This window comes from Manihot esculenta, chromosome 3 (assembly GCF_001659605.2).
Source record: "Manihot esculenta cultivar AM560-2 chromosome 3, M.esculenta_v8, whole genome shotgun sequence".
NCBI classification, from domain to species: Eukaryota; Viridiplantae; Streptophyta; class Magnoliopsida; order Malpighiales; family Euphorbiaceae; genus Manihot; species Manihot esculenta.
The window spans coordinates 21,828,352-21,845,615 of record NC_035163.2 but is presented as its reverse complement, the minus strand read 5'-3'; the positions used below and the strand labels follow the sequence as shown (position 1 = coordinate 21,845,615).

The following is a 17,264-nucleotide window of genomic DNA, read 5'->3' as shown; positions in this document are numbered from 1 at the left end:
GTAATTAATTATTTAATTTAAAAATTACATTAAATACATTTTAATATTTTAAAATTTATTAATTAATCTCTATATTATTTTTAATTTTTAAAAATTAAAAAAATATAAAATATGCACAATATAAAAAAATTAATTAATATTTTTTTATCCACTTTATTTTTTTATATATTAAGAAATATATTTTTTTATTAACTTTTTAATTATTTTTTAAAATATATTAAATTTTATTAAATATTTAGACATATTTTTAGAAATTTTTTAAAAATAAAATTATAATAGTAAAGTAAATAATAATTTTAAGATAATAAAAAAAGAATAAAAATTATGAGATGGAATAAATAAATTTTTAAAAAAATTTTAAAGACAGTTTAATATAATTTTTTAAAATTAAAAAATTAATTATTAAAATTTTTTTATATATATTATAAAAATTAAATAATAAATATTTAACTGTTAAAATTAATAAAATAATTAATTAATATTTTTAAAAAAATTTTAAACATATATTAATATATTTTCAAAATCATAAAATTGAGTTTTTTCATTAATTTTTTTTGATAAAAATTAATAAATTTTAGTTTTATTAAATAATAATTGTAATTCTATCTTAAATAATAAAAATAGCAAAAGGTCAACACTGCAAATATATCAAAAGTAAAATATCACAATTTTTTTCTCATTTTTCTTAAATATCATTTTATTTTATTTTATTTTCATTCACAACTACACCCATGGAGAATGTAACTTGTTTTATTTATTTATTTATAAAAAAAAACACCCTACTTAGCATTGTGGCTAGAGAAAATAATAGCAAAATATGACAGTTACAAATCCATTTTATTTTATTTTTCTATTAACTAAATAAATCATCTCATACCTTAAAATAAATCATTTTTCATGTTAAAAAAAATCCCCTTAATTTTAAAAAATATATTAAACCTTTTCTAAAATTTTAAAAATATATTAATGAATTTTTTTATTAATTTTAATAATTAAAAATTAATAAAAAATTTAAAATACCTTCAATTATTTAATCAATAAAGAGAATAATAATTTTGATAGTGAAATTTCTTTTTTTAGTGTTAAAAACCGCGGTATTAACTTAAAAATTTTATAGCAGAAACTATTTTTAAAATTTAAAAAAGATTTTAATGCTTTTTCTGCATACAATCCAGATTAAATAATAATTTTTTTTTAAAAAAATCTAAATAACTTTAACCTTCTTAAATTTTGGGTTTATTATAATTTGATTCTTATATTTTAAAAATCAAGTAATTACTTTCTTAACATTTAGATCCATTGACTGTCTGTCCACTCATTGTTTAAGCTTTGTCAGGCATTTAATTTATTTTGAAATATTTTTTTTATAAAATTATTTTTCCAAATAAACTATCTGAAAGAAAAATTTCAAAAAAAATGTTAAACAAATTTTAACGTTTCCATTTTAAATTAATCATTTTAGCCCAGCGTAGACTAGACAGAGAAGACAAAAACAACGCGTGATAACTGTTGAGTCATTAAAGTCTACACCTATCCCCATCCCCATAAGCAGCCCATTCTCTTCTCTTCTCTTCTCTCCATACTCCACCTTCCACAAACGAAACAAAACCTACAGAGTCACCTCACTCATTTCCATGAGCAGTTACTACTTAAAATTCCACGCACCAGTAAAAAAAAATAAAATGTTGACTTTTGGTCTCTTGTGTCTGCTTGTCTCTATAAGCAGCCCATTCTCTTCCCTTCTCTCTCCATTCTGTGACACACAAATACTCTCTATGGGCTTCTCTCCTACATTGAAATCATAAATGTCTTCAAAAATGTTGTTCATTTCTACGCCATTTCTTGCTGCTTCCCTCGCAGTCTTTTGCCTCACAGCTTCAGCTTTTGGAGCCACTCGATTGCCAGACGATGAAGGTATCTGTATGTTTAATGATCTTGGAGTTTTGTATATATGGGTTTCACATATAGAATTAAGTTGGGTTGTGGTTTGTTTCTGCAGTTGAAGCTCTGAGGGACATAGGGAACACACTTGGGAAGAAAGATTGGAACTTTAACGTTGATCCTTGCTCTGGAGAATCAGGATGGGCAGATCCAAATCCTGTGAAGGGCTCAGAAAATGCTGTTACCTGTAATTGTTCTATCTCCATCTGCCACATCACTAGCATGTAATTCTCTCCCTTTCTCTCTCTTTCTATATATCTGTTGATGCTTACGAACTATGATCAGTAGCTATGAACTCAAAAATTATAAACTCCACGCTATTACCAACTCAAGGGTGTTTGGGATTTGAATTTGGAGGCTCAGAAGGTGTTTTTTTGAAAAAAGATGCAGTTTTGAGAAACACTATTCTGACATTTTAGTATTGTATGATTAAGGGTGTAAGAGAGCAGAATTCGAATTCTAACACTTACCCTAGTTAGCTGGATTGACACAAACCTGAATTAATCGAATTATTAAATTTTAAGTGTGAAATAATTTATATTAAAATTATTTTATATATTTTTTAAATAATATTTTATTAAAAAAATATTTTTAACCGTAGTTTTAACAGTAATATCAAACAGAGTTTTACACGTCAATATCAAACAGAATTTTACACATTGAGTGAAGTTTCATTATTATTACTAGTAAAAATGAAATTTATTAATTAAGTTAATTCTAATTTATGAGAAATAAAATAAAGTCTGAATTTCAAGTAGTTATAATAATAAATAAAAAAAATTCAGCATGGCTTGTAAATTCAAATCACTTTGTTTAATTAAATGAAAGGAAATGAAAAAAAAAATTATATATGTAAGATACTGTAATTATTAAAAAAAACAGCTACACATGGTTGGTTCTGTCGTGGCCATAAATAATAATCCAAATGTTCTACTTGTGCAACTTGTTCTTATATAAATATCTTCAGAACCCAAGATTGCCAGCTATTTTCAAATTTGTTCTTATATTTAATAATTTATTTCTATAATAATTTATCTGTTTTTAATTAATATTTAAAAATTATTAAGACTTTATAATTTTAAAAATTATTCTGCTATTGATACTTCACATCGATTAATTTTTTGGTGTTTTTTTATTAAAAAAAAATTAAAAAAGTAGATCATCATTTAGTTTTTTTTTTCCCAAAAATCATCATTTTGTTAAGTACATGAATGTTGACTTTGATTAGATGATGTGATATCAAGTCAACTGCGTAGGGAGGTACCGCAAGTAATGCAATTTATTTATTTGATAATAATTATTAAAATAAATTATACTTTAATTTTTATATTTAATATAATTAATTGATCAATTTTTTATATTTTTAAAATAAATTTTGTAATTAATAGAGAAGATAACGCAAACCAACCTGCAATTTAACTGTTAAATTAATTCCGGATTAAGACTACTTTTTTTTTTCTAAAAAAGGTAAATTTATTTATTTTTCACATGCATTAAAAAATATAATTAATATAATTTAAAATAATAAATTGTATATTTATTTTTTTTCTTGAAATTAATAACTCGAAGTCAATTAATAAATTATTATCTAAAAAAAAGTGATTCATAATTTAAGAGATAAAAAAAATCTATTTTTACGGCACTGTGGAAGTATAATACTTCAAATTCTCATGTCTCAAAACTTTTTCAATTTAAAGATTTTATTAATTTAGATTTTATTTAATTTAAATATATTACTTTTTAAAAAATTACTTAATTAAATTAGAATAAGTAAATAATTTTTTAGGCAAGAAAAACTCTGACTATCAGTCGAGTGAAATAATTTTTTTATATTTTAATTAAAATTTTAAATAAATTAAAATGAATTCCGAAAGGATTACAATTTCATTTCAGATTTTATTTTTTTAAATTTTTTTATTAAGCTAATGCATTTCCTGAAAGGATTAATTTTGGTTGAAGCACAGAGTTCTGAAGTCCCTGGATCTCCAAGGTACCCTCCCAAAAGACTTGGGCAGGCTTCCTTTCCTCCAAGAAATGTAAGAATCAGCCTCCAAATTATTATTATTTTTTTTAAGTCACTGATAAATAAATATAATACAATCTCTTATTTTCTTTCTTCTTCCTGCAGTGACCTCACTCGTAACTACCTTAACGGTACAATCCCTCCACAATGGGGTTCCATGCCATTGGTCAACATGTATCCTCTCTTTCTCTATTACATATTTGATATTTCTTCTTCTTTTTCTTTGATCAAATTGAAAAATGGGTATGCTTTGTAGTTCTCTTCTGGGAAATCGGTTAACGGGTCCAATCCCAAAAGAATTCGGAAACATCAGCACACTTGAGAGTCTGTAAGTCCCCTTCTTGCTGCTTTTCCTTTTTCTCTTTTTGAAATCTGATCATTTATGTTAAGTTGATTGATACACAGAACTGTTGAGTTCAATCAACTTTCTGGAGAATTGCCTCGGGAGCTTGGAAAATTAAACCGCATCGAAAGAATGTAAGATATCTTTAAATTTTTTGTAATAAGTTTTTACAACATAGGATTTTGGGCAATTTCGGTATATTTCTCCATTAAAGTAAGTGTGTGTATATATACATATTACAAGGTCTTGTTAAGGCAACTCGTTAAAATACTCTATTAATCGATTAGCCTATTAGCATATGATCATATGATTATGTAATATTCTATGATTATGTATAGATTATGTTCATATTCTAACACTCCCCTCAAGTTGGACCATAGATGTTTATTGGACCATAGATGTTTATCATATCCAAATTGTTAGAAAGATATTCTACTCAAGGCCCATTTAAAGTTTTGGTAAGTAGATCACTCAGTTGTCTCCTATCTTCACATAACTGGTGGAGATTAAATTTTCTTAAATCTTCTCACGGATTAAATGACAATCAATTTCAATATGTTTAGTCCGTTTGTGATATACTGGATTGGAAGCAATGTGAAGAGCAGCTTGATTATCACACCAAAGTTTCGCGGTTGACACAACATCCATACCAACTTCCTTCAGCAGATGATTTATCCACAGAATCTCACAAGTAGATTGAGCTATGACTCTGTATTCTGACTCGGCACTGGATCTGGATACCACATTTTGCTTCTTACTTTTCCAAGACATTAGGTTTCCTCCAACAAATACACATTAACATGTAGTCGACCTTCTATCACTTTTGGATCCCACCAGTAAAAACATTCAAGTGCAGTATGCCCATGATCACTGTAGAGTATACTGAGTCCAGTAGTCGCTTTTAAATAACATAGAATTTGTTCTAGAGCGACCTAATGTTACACCGTAGGTGCAGACATGAATTTGCTTACAACGCTTATTGCAAAAGCAATGTCTGGCCGAGTAATCACCATAAGGTAATTCAGCTTTCCAACCAACCTCCTGTACCTCTTTGGATTATCATAAGGGTTTCTGTCATCCTTTGTAAGATATATATTAGGAATCATTGGTGTGTTACATGATTTAGCTCCCATCTTCCCAATTTCTACAAGTAAGTCAAGGACATACTTCCTTTGAGACAGAAAATTCCCCTTTTACTCCTCAAGACTTTGACTCTTAAGAAATACTTAAGCTCACCCAAGTCTTTGGTATGAAAACTCGCATGTAAGTAATTTTTGAGAGAAGAGATCCATGTACTATCATTTTCTGTAATGGCAATATCATCAACATATACAACAAGTAGAATAATACCAGTATCTGAATGGTCACACTTGCTTTTTTTCAATCCAAAATTTTGAACAACTTTATTGAATTTGCCAAATCATACACGAGGACTCTACTTTAAATCATACAAAGATTTCTTCAAATGACAGACTTTTCCATACTGCTCCTGAGCAACAAACCCTTGTGGTTGTTTCATATACACCTCCTCTTGGAGTTCACCATGTAAAAATGTATTCTTGATATCCAACTGGTGTAAAGGCCAATGATGAGAAGCAGCTAGAGAGATGAACAAGTGAACTGAGGTCATTTTTGCCACAGGAGAAAAAATGTCAGAAGAGTCAACCCATAGGTTTGGGCATAACCTTTGGCGACAAGATGGGCCTTAAGTCTCGCTATGGAATCATCTGGATTGACTTTGATAGCAAAAACTCATTTACAGCCATGGTTTCAAATCGCGGTCGCGGCCGCGTTCGCGGTCGCGGCCCGTGTAACGGAAACAGGCCTGTAACGGTCATAACGTTATGGTAACGGCCTGTCGCGGCACAAATTTTTTGAAAAAAATTGTAAAGTTTATGAAATTAAAATATATTGAAGGATATAATGAAAATTAAGTTATACAACTTAATAGTAAGTACAAATATATCAAATAAACATAAAATACATAAATTTTAAACATTATATATAGTAACTTACCTCAATTAATATTACCAGAATGATCGTTTAGGGTAGGTTTTTTAGTAGATATTTGAGTATATAAACAGCTATTAAAAAATTTAAGAGAAATATGGTAGTTTTTGGTTTGAAAAGTTGAAATGGAGGCTGGAAATAAGTATGGAAGAACGCTGGAGCCTAGAGCTGGACTTTGGACTTTGGAGAAGTGGAGAGAGTGCTGGATGGAGGACTGCTTGGCTTGCTGGTTGTGGCGAAGACACAAAGTAGTAAAGAGTAAAGAAAGACAAAAAGCTAAAGAGAAGAAGTAGAGAAATAAGTTTTTTCCCCCCTTCAATAATGCATACAAAGGCTGGTGCTTTCCTACTGGTAAGGAAAGTAGCGGCCGTTATGGCCGTTACATCACGGCCGATAACGGCCATTACCTTTGCATAACGGCCATAACGGCCGATACAGTAACAAAATTTTCCTGCCGTTATTTACAGGCCTTAACGGCCACGGCAGGCTCTAAAACCTATAAATAACGGCCTTTACGTAACGTAACGGCCTTTATTTAAAACCATGTTTACAGCCCTCAGCTTTCTTGCCAGAGAGTAAATCAACTAGTTCCCAAGTATGATTTTCATCTAGAGCCTTGATCTCCTCAAACATTGCACCACACCATTCAAAATGAGTCAGAGCCTCTTTAACTGTCTTAGGCAAAAAATAGAATCTAAAGAGACAATTAAGGAAGTAGAAGAAGGAGACAGGTGATTATAAGACATAAAGTTAGCAACAGAATAGATAGATTTACACTGTCGTTTACCTTTACAAAGACTAATGGGGAGGTCAATGTCTCTCGGTGGTAGATCTGATGGCGAAGAAGATTCTAGTGCAGGACATGTATCATCAGGTATTGGTCTCCGAGAGTAAATTTGAATAACTGACGGTTTAATAGGAGGCTGAGTACTAGGAGGAATGTTACCATCAGATTGTACAATATAAAACATACTCGAAGAGGTTCCATCATCAGATATGATTCTATAGATGAGCCACTCATCGTCCTCCTCTTGATCAGGAGAGGTTTATGCAACAGGATAAAAATGAATTTGCTCGGAAAAGACTACATCTATTGAGACCAGATATTTATTAAGATCTGCAGAGTAACACCGATACCCCTTCTAAAGGCGAGAATATCCCAAAAAAACATACTTCAAAGCTTTAGGATCAAATTTAGTTACATGAGGTCTGACATCCCGAACATAGCAAGTGTAGCCAAACATTCGTAGTTCGAGAGGAAATAATAGCTTCTTAGGAAAGAGGACGCTATAAGAAGTATTTCCGTTTAGGCATGCGATTAATGAGAAAGCATGCAGTAGGGACAGTATCGGCCTAAAATTGCTTAGGGACTTGCATTTGAAACAACAAAGCTCGAGCAGTCTCAAGGAGATGTCGATTCTTCCTTTTAGCTACCTCATTTTGAGTGAGTATATCAATACATGACGATTGGTGAAGAATTCCATGTTGAGTTATATAAGCTTGGAATTATTCTGACATATATTCTTTAGCACTGTGACTCCATAAAATTTGTACAAAAATATTAAATTGAGTTTTGATTTCAGTACAAAAAGCAGAAAAATGAGAAAACACTTCCGAATGATATTTCATAAAATAAATTCAAGTCATTCTAGAGTAAGCATCCACAAAAGTGATAAAATATCTAAATCCAGTCTTAGATCCAACCAGACATGGGCCCCAAACATCTGAATAAACTAATTTAAAAGCAGACTCAACTCGTTTATTGACTCTAGGACTTAAAAGAGATTCGATGATATTTTGCAAAATGACATGACTCACATTCCAATAAAGATACCTCATGAGATTGAGGGCATAGCTTCTTACTAGAATTTCAAATCTCTAAGGGAGAGACTCTGATACCATGTAAAAAGATAAGGAATATTTGGACAATTTCAGTATATTTCTCCATTGAAGTAAGTGTGTATAAATACAGATTATAAAGCCTTGTGAAGGCAACTCCTAAGAATCCTCTATCAATCAATTAGTCTATAATTATGTAATCACCTATGATTATGTATAGATTATGTTCACATTCTAACAGATTTCTTGCTAGAATTCTGGCCACCATTCTTCTCTAACATATTCAGATAGAATAATAGTTTGGATTATGTTTTTCTTCTTTGATGTTGTTTAGGCTTCTTACATCCAATAATTTTACTGGGGAATTGCCTGCCACATTTGCAAAGCTAACCTCATTGAAAGACTTGTAAGTTTCATATTTTAAAACATTTATTTATGTAAGATAGATCACAGCATATTTACATCTATAATATCTTTTTCTTTCTTTCTCATAATGCAGTCGAATTGGTGATAACAAGTTCACAGGCCCCATACCTGATTTTATTCAGAATTTGACTAATCTAGAAAAACTGTAAGGATTTTACCTATGCTTAAATTTCAATATTTCTCTACCATAATGTGTTTGATTATTTATCTGAAACAAAATTTCATGGTGGCAGAGTGATTCAAGGCAGCGGGTTAAGTGGGCCAATTCCATCTGGCATCGGTCTTTTAGAAAATATGACTGACCTGTGAGTCAAGCCTTGAGATTTAATTACTTACTCTCAGTATCAATGTAAATGATATTTTTGGTTCTTAATCAAGTATATTATTGGTTTGCAGGAGAATCAGTGACTTGACTAATGGAACTGAAACACCATTTCCACCATTAAGTAATATGAAAAGCCTGAAGATTCTGTGAGTTTGGAGACTCGCTTATCAAGTATGTTTGTTTTGCATCTGTGCCTTGTTATAATTGTAATTCATATTGGTGCTGCAGAATCCTAAGGAGTTGCAATATTGTTGGAAAGCTACCCGATTTTCTTGGAGGAATTAGTAAATTGAAAACCTTGTTAGTAAATACTAACTTTGCTTTCTCTATTTAAATCAAAATCTGTATGCTTCATTCCCATACAATTCAAAATGCTTCAGTCCTTAAATTATGTATTTGCGGAATTAATTTATCCTGTTGACAGGCATGAAGGTTTCATGGTGGCAAACTGATGTTTTGTACTGATTTGAACATTTCTCCTCTTGGAAACGATTAATTCCTTAATTTTTTTTTAAATATTGTTGCTTATTATTTCTCTTGCAGAGACCTCTGTTTTAACAAACTGACAGGAGACATTCCAACCAGCCTTTCTGGTGCAGTAAAAACAGATTACATGTAGGCAATTGATTTTAACTTCTTTTCTTCTTATGGTTAGTTTGAAGAGCACATTCTAGGTTGTCTTGCAAACCAAGTTTTTGAAAAATTCTTTTCCCTCTACTATTGATATGTAAAAAAACAAAAAAGAGATCCTTTCAGAGGGTGACTATTTGGCAAACAGTATGCTTAAAGAGGAATGTAAGAATATACATGAGCAAATGCATTTTTAGGACTCTAGAAGGTGGAAAGCTGCAAATGACATTTAGTTACCAATTTTCTTTCTTTTCACAATAGGAAGAAGATTCCTACTTTTAAATTAGAATGATATGTACTCACTTCTTTGATCTATTTATCAAAACAGTGTCAAGCCTGAAAAGAAAATGTGCAAGGAGACTGGACATGTATACCACTGAACAAAAGAAACATCTGGTGTCTTGGGATCACCTATAATTATACACACACAAAACACCTATAACCAAAATCCGACTTGCATAGGACATTTTTCTAAAACTCCTCATGTAAATTTCTTCTTGAACATTCTTTTGCCACAGTGCTATGAAGGACACATTCATTAATTTCATTGATTATTTTCAGATACTTGACTGGAAATCTACTAACTGGAACAGTGCCTGACTGGATACTTGAAAAAGGAGAAAATGTGTGAGTTACTTGTCTTGATTCTCTATGTTTATCATTACTTACGCAGTTCTCTGGATATGATAATGAACTCTACCTATTATTCTTGTGCGAAAGCGGAAAAAAAAAAGATTTGGTTTCGTCATACATATTTTTTGAATTCTATGGAGCTTTGTCGTGTCATAGCTTATCATTTTGCTATTTCATTTGACATTTTCTAGGCATGCTGTAAATGTTAATGGCTATTCTAATGCATTTACAGTGTGTCTAATAATAATCAAGAATTTGTATAGGAGATCCTGTGAGATGAAAATGTCATCCTTTTAGTTTTCAAAATAGCATAACTTAAGTTGTAGCTTTCCTTTTCAATTTCTCTTTCTATACATAAGAAGAGTACTACTTAGAATTCAATTTATTATGCCAACTATTGAGAATGGAAGAGTTTTGATTTGGTTGTAAACTTATAATCCATTCACATGCTTCATATGCACTCTGAAAGTGTCCATAATTAGCAAAAGATCTTAGAGAAGATGGGAAAATATGTAAGATAAATCTTACCGGTTGTCTTGCAAGACAAAAGTATGGTTGCAGCTAAAGGGTGGAAGCTCTTTGGCTAAAAAAAAAAAAAGAGAGAGAGAGAAAGAAGGGTGGAAGCTAAAATATGTACTCTGTTTTAACCTTGATAACGTTTTTCCCCAACCTAAAATATCATGAAACACACAGAAAATTTATAGGTGAGTTGTAAAGTACTTGCATGAGATGAGTCATTAGTGAATTCAAAGAGTAATGAAGGACTAGTTTCAGTAACCATTAGAGCATCATAATTCAAAACCAAACATGACATTTGAGATTATTATTGTATACTGAAAAAATAATATAGACATAAAAGATATTTGTTTCATAGCTCTGTTATATCTGGGATGAAAACATCAAAGATAATAATTATTTTTGTTCACTTTTTTATCGGTTCCAAGTTATGTATTGGGATTATAATTTCAAGCAGTACGATAAACTCAACCCATACCTGTCAGCAAATTCTGAACACTGCAGAAGGGTTGAAGTTCATTACTATTGTTAGCCAAATAGAAATCAGCATATCATTCTTTAGTGTGCATATTGAACACATTATGAACTCAGGACTCTAATGGGAAAACAAGATGCGTTTACTGTAAACAATGGTATGATTTCTCACTAGAAATATTATTCTGCAGTGACCTTTCCTATAATAATTTCACAATTGAAAGCTCATGTCAACAGCGGACAGTGTAAGAATTTATTTCTCTCTCTCTCTTTGACGCACAAACACACACATGGCTCTCTGCCAGTCTACCTTGCATACTAGCTAAATGTTTCACTTGCTTCATGCAGAAACTTATTTGGAAGCTCCTCAATGGGAAATGTTTCGTAAGTCTTTCATTTTTCCTTTTTTTTTTTCCTTAAATATGAAATTGTTTAATTCGCTTCATATGCTTAACTCCTTATCTATTTCCTAGCAATGTGTTTGATAACTGTCAGTTTAATCTTCCAATGTAACTCATTCTCTAATATGATACTAACTTGCTTTTACCTTGCATCTTTTGAAATCTGCAGCACCTCTGTTTCATGTTTAAGAAGCAACCAATGTCCAAAATGTAAGTCAAGTTAATGAATCGGTTACATAAAATTTGTTTGTTTTTTAAAGTTTTTTTATTGAACCTTCAATACATTATGAGCTAGTTCTAGAAGTAAGGGAGATAACATATAAAATGATCTTGGTGCTTTTAACATATAAAATGATCTTGGTGCTTTTCATTCTTTAACACCAGAGTGTAACATTCTAGAGATGAATGCTTTCACTATCACAAATGCTCTCAGCTTATATTTTAACTCTGTCTGTCATTAAGGCAACCACTCTTCCCTACAATTTTGTGGAATATCTAGAATCAACATAGCTTAATTTTGATGAAAATTTTAACTCGTGCATCTCACCAATAGTCCAGTAGTAATAAGAAAAGTGTTACAAAAGCATATATTGGAGGCCAGCCCGTAAACAAGTAGATGCAAGGGCAAGAACTCGCTGGCCTTGTTCAATTTAAAATGATTTATTCCAACTAGGCTAGGAGAATTATATATATACATATATATAAATAGATAGAGAGAGAGAGAGAGAGAGGGGGAGAGGAAGAAATATTGATTGATACTTTTAGCAGTATATTCAAAAAATATTATTGTTTTTTTGTGCCTCTTCGAATCCATGATGACTGATCCACTTTGCTCTGGTACCAGATTTCCATTCCTTAAATATAAATTGTGGAGGAAAGGAAGCTAAGATTAAGGGAATTACATATGAAGATGATGCAGACTCAGCTGGACCTTCAAGATTCTACCAAAGTAGAACTAACTGGGCATTCAGCAGCACTGGAAATTTCATGGATGATGACCGTCCAACAGATTCTTATACCTGGACAAACGCCACTAAACTTTCTGCTGGCTCTTCTGAACTATACATGGACGCACGCCTTTCTCCAATCTCTCTTACTTATTATGGTTTCTGCATGAGGAATGGGAACTACACCGTAGGCCTCCACTTTGCAGAGATAATATTTACTGATGACAACACATCTAGCAGCCTCGGAAGGCGCCTGTTTGATATTTACATTCAGGTAACTACTCGCATGATCATCTAGCGTAACATGGTTCAAATTGCAGTCGTCATTTCTTCTTGAACTTGACCCCTATTTAATTTTGTTGCCTGTAATACAGGGAAAGCTTGTGCACAATGACTTTAATATAGTGGATGAAGCAGGTGGGGTTGGTAAGGCTATTATAAAAAATTTTACAGCAAGTGTAACGAGTCATACATTGGAGATACGCTTTTATTGGGATGGAAAGGGGACAACTGGTATCCCTTATAGAGGAGTTTATGGTCCTCTAGTATCAGCAATTTCTGTCACTCCTGGTAAGTTGAAACACTTTTTGAGCTTCCGGTGCACGACTGTGTTTTACAAGCGCTCAGTCTTTAGATTTTATTCTTATATGATGCAGTGACTGCTGCCACATGCTCTAGTCTACTTTAATGATTATGCAACTTTCTAGTTTTTGAATTAACTGTTTTTTTTTTTTTTGCTTTTTCATTACTTGTTTTTCCCTTATCATACAATGGAGAAAGAGAGAGACGTAGAAAAGTGGGAAAGGGATATTTGTCATTTATATCGTGATTATTTTAATGTCAATTGTCACACCTAATGATTTTATTTTCTATTGAATTATGGCTGATGAATTTGGCAAGAAGTTTTGCATGAATATGAAATGCAAAGCTGTCAAGCTACCACTGAATGCATAAGAGTAGTCAGGACTATTCAAAAGGAATCAGAAATAGCTTTTTTCTTAAAAAAAAAAATTCTTAACCCATAAAAAGCACACAAATCAAGGAACGTGAAATTGTTCCTTTTTCTTGTTAATCTGAAGTTCCAGTATTTGTTGGATGATTATAGTTGTTGAACAAATTTCCCTAGCAATGTAACCTCCTTTTCTTTCTTCATGCAGATTTTGTACCTCCTTCAGAAGGTGGCAGTAGTACATCTGCAGGCACTATTGTTGGAATTGTGGTTGCTGTAGTAGCTGTCATCTTTCTGGTTCTTGGTGTCCTCTGGTGGAAAGGCTGTTTAAGACATAAAGACAAAATGGATCAAGGTACTTTTCTTTTAATTTCAACTTATTTGTTGCCATATCTGTGGATTTTTTTCTTTCCATTTCAGCTTTATGCAATGAATTGATGGTGTAAAATATGTTTGAAACTTGATACTGAAATAGTTAAACATAATTGTCTTAGGTTAAAGTCAAAGTTGTTATTCTTACAACAAAAGAAAAAATTATTATTTCTATGAAGGATATGATCATTTTTGTAATTCTGTCACATTTCTAAGAAAATTTTGCTTCTTCAACAGATCTGAGGGGACTAGATTTACAAACAGGCTCATTTGCACTGAAACAAATTAAAGCTGCTACTAACAACTTTGACCCTTCTAATAAAATTGGAGAAGGTGGTTTTGGTCCTGTTTACAAGGTATGCAACACAGTACTTATAATATTCTATTGATCATAGGAAAAATTTAAAACTTTTCTTCCTTAATGCAGGGCTTTCTTTCAGATGGCACCATAATTGCTGTGAAGCAGCTTTCCTCCAAATCTAAGCAGGGAAATCGCGAATTTGTGAATGAGATTGGCATGATTTCTGCTCTCCAACACCCTCATCTTGTAAAGCTCTATGGATGTTGTATTGAAGGAAATCAATTGTTGCTGGTGTATGAGTACATGGAAAATAACAGCCTTGCTCGTGCTTTGTTCGGTAAAAGCTGGAAAATATAATTATCTTAACTACTTTCAATATCACAAATGTCCATTTATATTATGCAAGTAATCTAAAAGAATTGCATATAGTATTTTTAGACTTACTGTAGATTTGATGTTCAAAAGATCCTGAAGGGTGCCAGTTGAATTTGGACTGGCCTACAAGACACAAGATAGCCATTGGCATAGCAAGAGGTTTGGCTTTTCTCCATGAAGAATCAAGGTTGAAGATTGTGCACAGAGATATCAAGGCCACCAATGTGCTGCTTGATAAGAATTTAAATCCCAAGATTTCTGATTTTGGTCTAGCCAAACTTGATGAAGAAGGGACTACCCACATAAGCACTCGAGTTGCAGGAACCTTGTAAGTTAACTTCCTCATATATTTTTTCCAATCCAGTGTCATAGAAGTGCAAGGAGGAAAAGCGATATAGCTTATCCATTTAAGTAAATCTAGACAGTTCCAAGCATTGTTTATATAATACTGTTGCAACTTGAATGGATAAACACTGCTGTTTATGCATATTGCCATTGAATACATCTCACTATTGTACACAGAAATCGTTCCTCTTTGCCGGTTATGGAATGTTTACGTGTTATTATTTTCATTTTTAGTGGATACATGGCACCTGAATATGCAATGCGGGGTCATTTGACCGATAAAGCAGATGTGTATAGCTATGGAATTGTTGCCTTGGAAATTGTTTGTGGAAGGAGCAACAGTAGTTACCGACAAAATCCAAAAGAGGAATGCTTTTATCTTCTTGATTGGGTAAAACTTCAATCCCTTGTTTTCTTGTCTTGCAGTTATTGTTCCCCAAGTACCTTTTAATGTCAAAAAACAAATCCTTGACAGGCAAAACAAAGAAGCTATTTTCTTTTCAATGATGATTCTACAAAATAGTATTAGAAATAGTTGTTCCTTCAACTGAAGTACTGTGATTCAAATTCCTCAATTTGATCTATCTACATCATGTTTTCCAGGCACTTGTTCTAAAAGAAAGGGAGAGATTATTGGAGCTTGTTGATCCAAGACTTGGGCAGAAGTACGACAAAGGACAGGTGATGACATTGATCAACGTGGCTCTGCTATGTGCCGACGTCTCTCCGGCAGTTAGGCCTACAATGTCTTCAGTGGTAAGTATGCTGGAAGGCAAGACATCTGTTGATGATTTGGTTTTGGATGCAAGTGTCTCAAAATCACATGATGAGATGAGAATTGAAGCAATGAGGAAGCATTTTCAGCAGAGCATTGAAACAGATACAAGTTGCACCATGACCAAAAGCATGTCACTTGATGGACCTTGGACTGCTTCTTCCTCTTCTACTCAGGATCTTTATCCACTTAAGCTGGATTCTGATTATTGGGAGAAGAGAAATTAGTTAAACAGTTAAAACTGTCAACTGTTTTTATGTCCTAAAGCAATAAAGCTTGTAATTTTCACTGCAATAACTTGCTTTAAATTCCTTTTTTTTTTTTTTAATATTGTGGAAATTCCAAAGTGTTAAAAGGATTCATGGCACTTGCGGAAAAATTGTTGCAGAAGTTTTGTGTATTGATAATTGTATATTCTGAAAGCGTTATAATAATAATCCTATATTTGAATATTTCGAGTTAAAAATTATAATTTTACTATTTTAAAAAATAATTCTCCTTCTAATACTTTACTCTTAATATCCAAATATACTCGTAAAAATTTTATTTTCTTTCTTAATTATTACCTTCTTTTATCATTATTTTAGCTGTAAATAGAGTTGTGGTATCATGAATTAGTAACTTTCATAAATATTTTTCTTAATTATTACGATTTTTTAAATGAGAACAGTTCAATAATATTTTAGAAAATTGACGGTAACTATTATGTCATAATTTACTTTTGGAAATATATTCAGCTTTATAACTTTAGAAACAATTAAATGTAATTTTGAAAATTATATTGAGAATCTTTATAAATTATACGCTACAATAAATTTAGACTTAATAACATTAATAAATATAACAAGATATTTTCCATTGAAATATGTGAATATATATATAGATTATAAGATCTTATTAAGATAACTCCTAATAATTTTCTATCAATCAATTAGCCTATAATTATATAATCTCTTATAATTATGTACAAATTATGTTCACACTCTAACACTCCCCTCAAATTGGATCATAGATATTTATCATGCCCAACTTATTAGAAAAATATTTTATTCGAGACCCATTTAAAGTTTTGGTAAGTAGATCATCTAATTGTTCTCATGTCTTCACATAACTGGTGGAGATTAAATTTTGTTAAATCTTCTCACGGATGAAATGATAATCAACTTCAATATGGTTAGTCCGTTCATGGTATACTGAATTGAAAGCAATGTGAAGTGTAGCTTAATTATCACACCAAAATTTTGTAGGTGACGCAACATGCATACCAACTTCCTTCAGGAGATGATTTATCCACAAAATCTTACAAGTGGATTGAGCCATGGCCCTTTATTCTGACTCGACACTGGATCTGAATACCACATTTTGCTTCTTACTTTTTCAATACACTAGGTTTCCTCCAACAAGTACACAATAGTCTGTAGTCAACCTTCTATTACTTTTAGATCCCGCCCAGCCAACATTAGAAAAATACTTAAGTACAGTATGCTCATGGTCTCTGTAGAATATACTGAGTCTAGGAATCCCTTTTAGATAACATAGAATTTATTCTAGGGCGGTCCAATGTTTCACCATAGGTGCATATATGAATTGACTTACAATGCTTACTGCAAAAGTAATATATAGCCGAGTCATCACCATA

The 17,264-nt window shown here is 31.7% G+C and overlaps 1 protein-coding gene across 1 annotated transcript; it reads left to right on the top strand.

Annotated features, from left to right (window-relative positions):
• Positions 1-1,563: 1,563 nt before the first annotated feature.
• Positions 1,564-16,077, top strand: LOC110611355 (probable leucine-rich repeat receptor-like serine/threonine-protein kinase At3g14840). The gene is made up of 24 exons (XM_021751631.2): positions 1,564-1,914; positions 2,000-2,165; positions 3,906-3,977; positions 4,070-4,138; positions 4,221-4,292; positions 4,370-4,441; positions 8,491-8,562; positions 8,656-8,727; positions 8,816-8,887; positions 8,979-9,053; positions 9,136-9,207; positions 9,451-9,522; positions 10,099-10,164; positions 11,352-11,405; positions 11,509-11,544; positions 11,731-11,771; positions 12,406-12,782; positions 12,883-13,078; positions 13,666-13,812; positions 14,067-14,185; positions 14,257-14,467; positions 14,596-14,833; positions 15,085-15,241; positions 15,454-16,077. The coding sequence occupies exons 1-24, from the start codon at positions 1,806-1,808 to the stop codon at positions 15,850-15,852; spliced, it is 3,036 nt and encodes a 1,011-aa protein (XP_021607323.1). The 5' UTR covers positions 1,564-1,805; the 3' UTR covers positions 15,853-16,077.
• The last annotated feature ends 1,187 nt before the right edge of the window (positions 16,078-17,264 follow it).

What these genes read in the sequence shown, in the direction of transcription:
- LOC110611355 (XM_021751631.2), top strand. Translation starts at nt 1,806, where the DNA reads ATGTCTTCAAAAATGTTGTTCATTTCTACGCCATTTCTTGCTGCTTCC. An exon ending in TCGATTGCCAGACGATGAAG is followed by an intron (nt 1,915 to 1,999) that starts GTATCTGTATGT and finishes TTGTTTCTGCAG; the next exon opens with TTGAAGCTCTGAGGGACATA. An exon ending in TCCTCAATGGGAAATGTTTC is followed by an intron (nt 11,545 to 11,730) that starts GTAAGTCTTTCA and finishes TGAAATCTGCAG; the next exon opens with CACCTCTGTTTCATGTTTAA.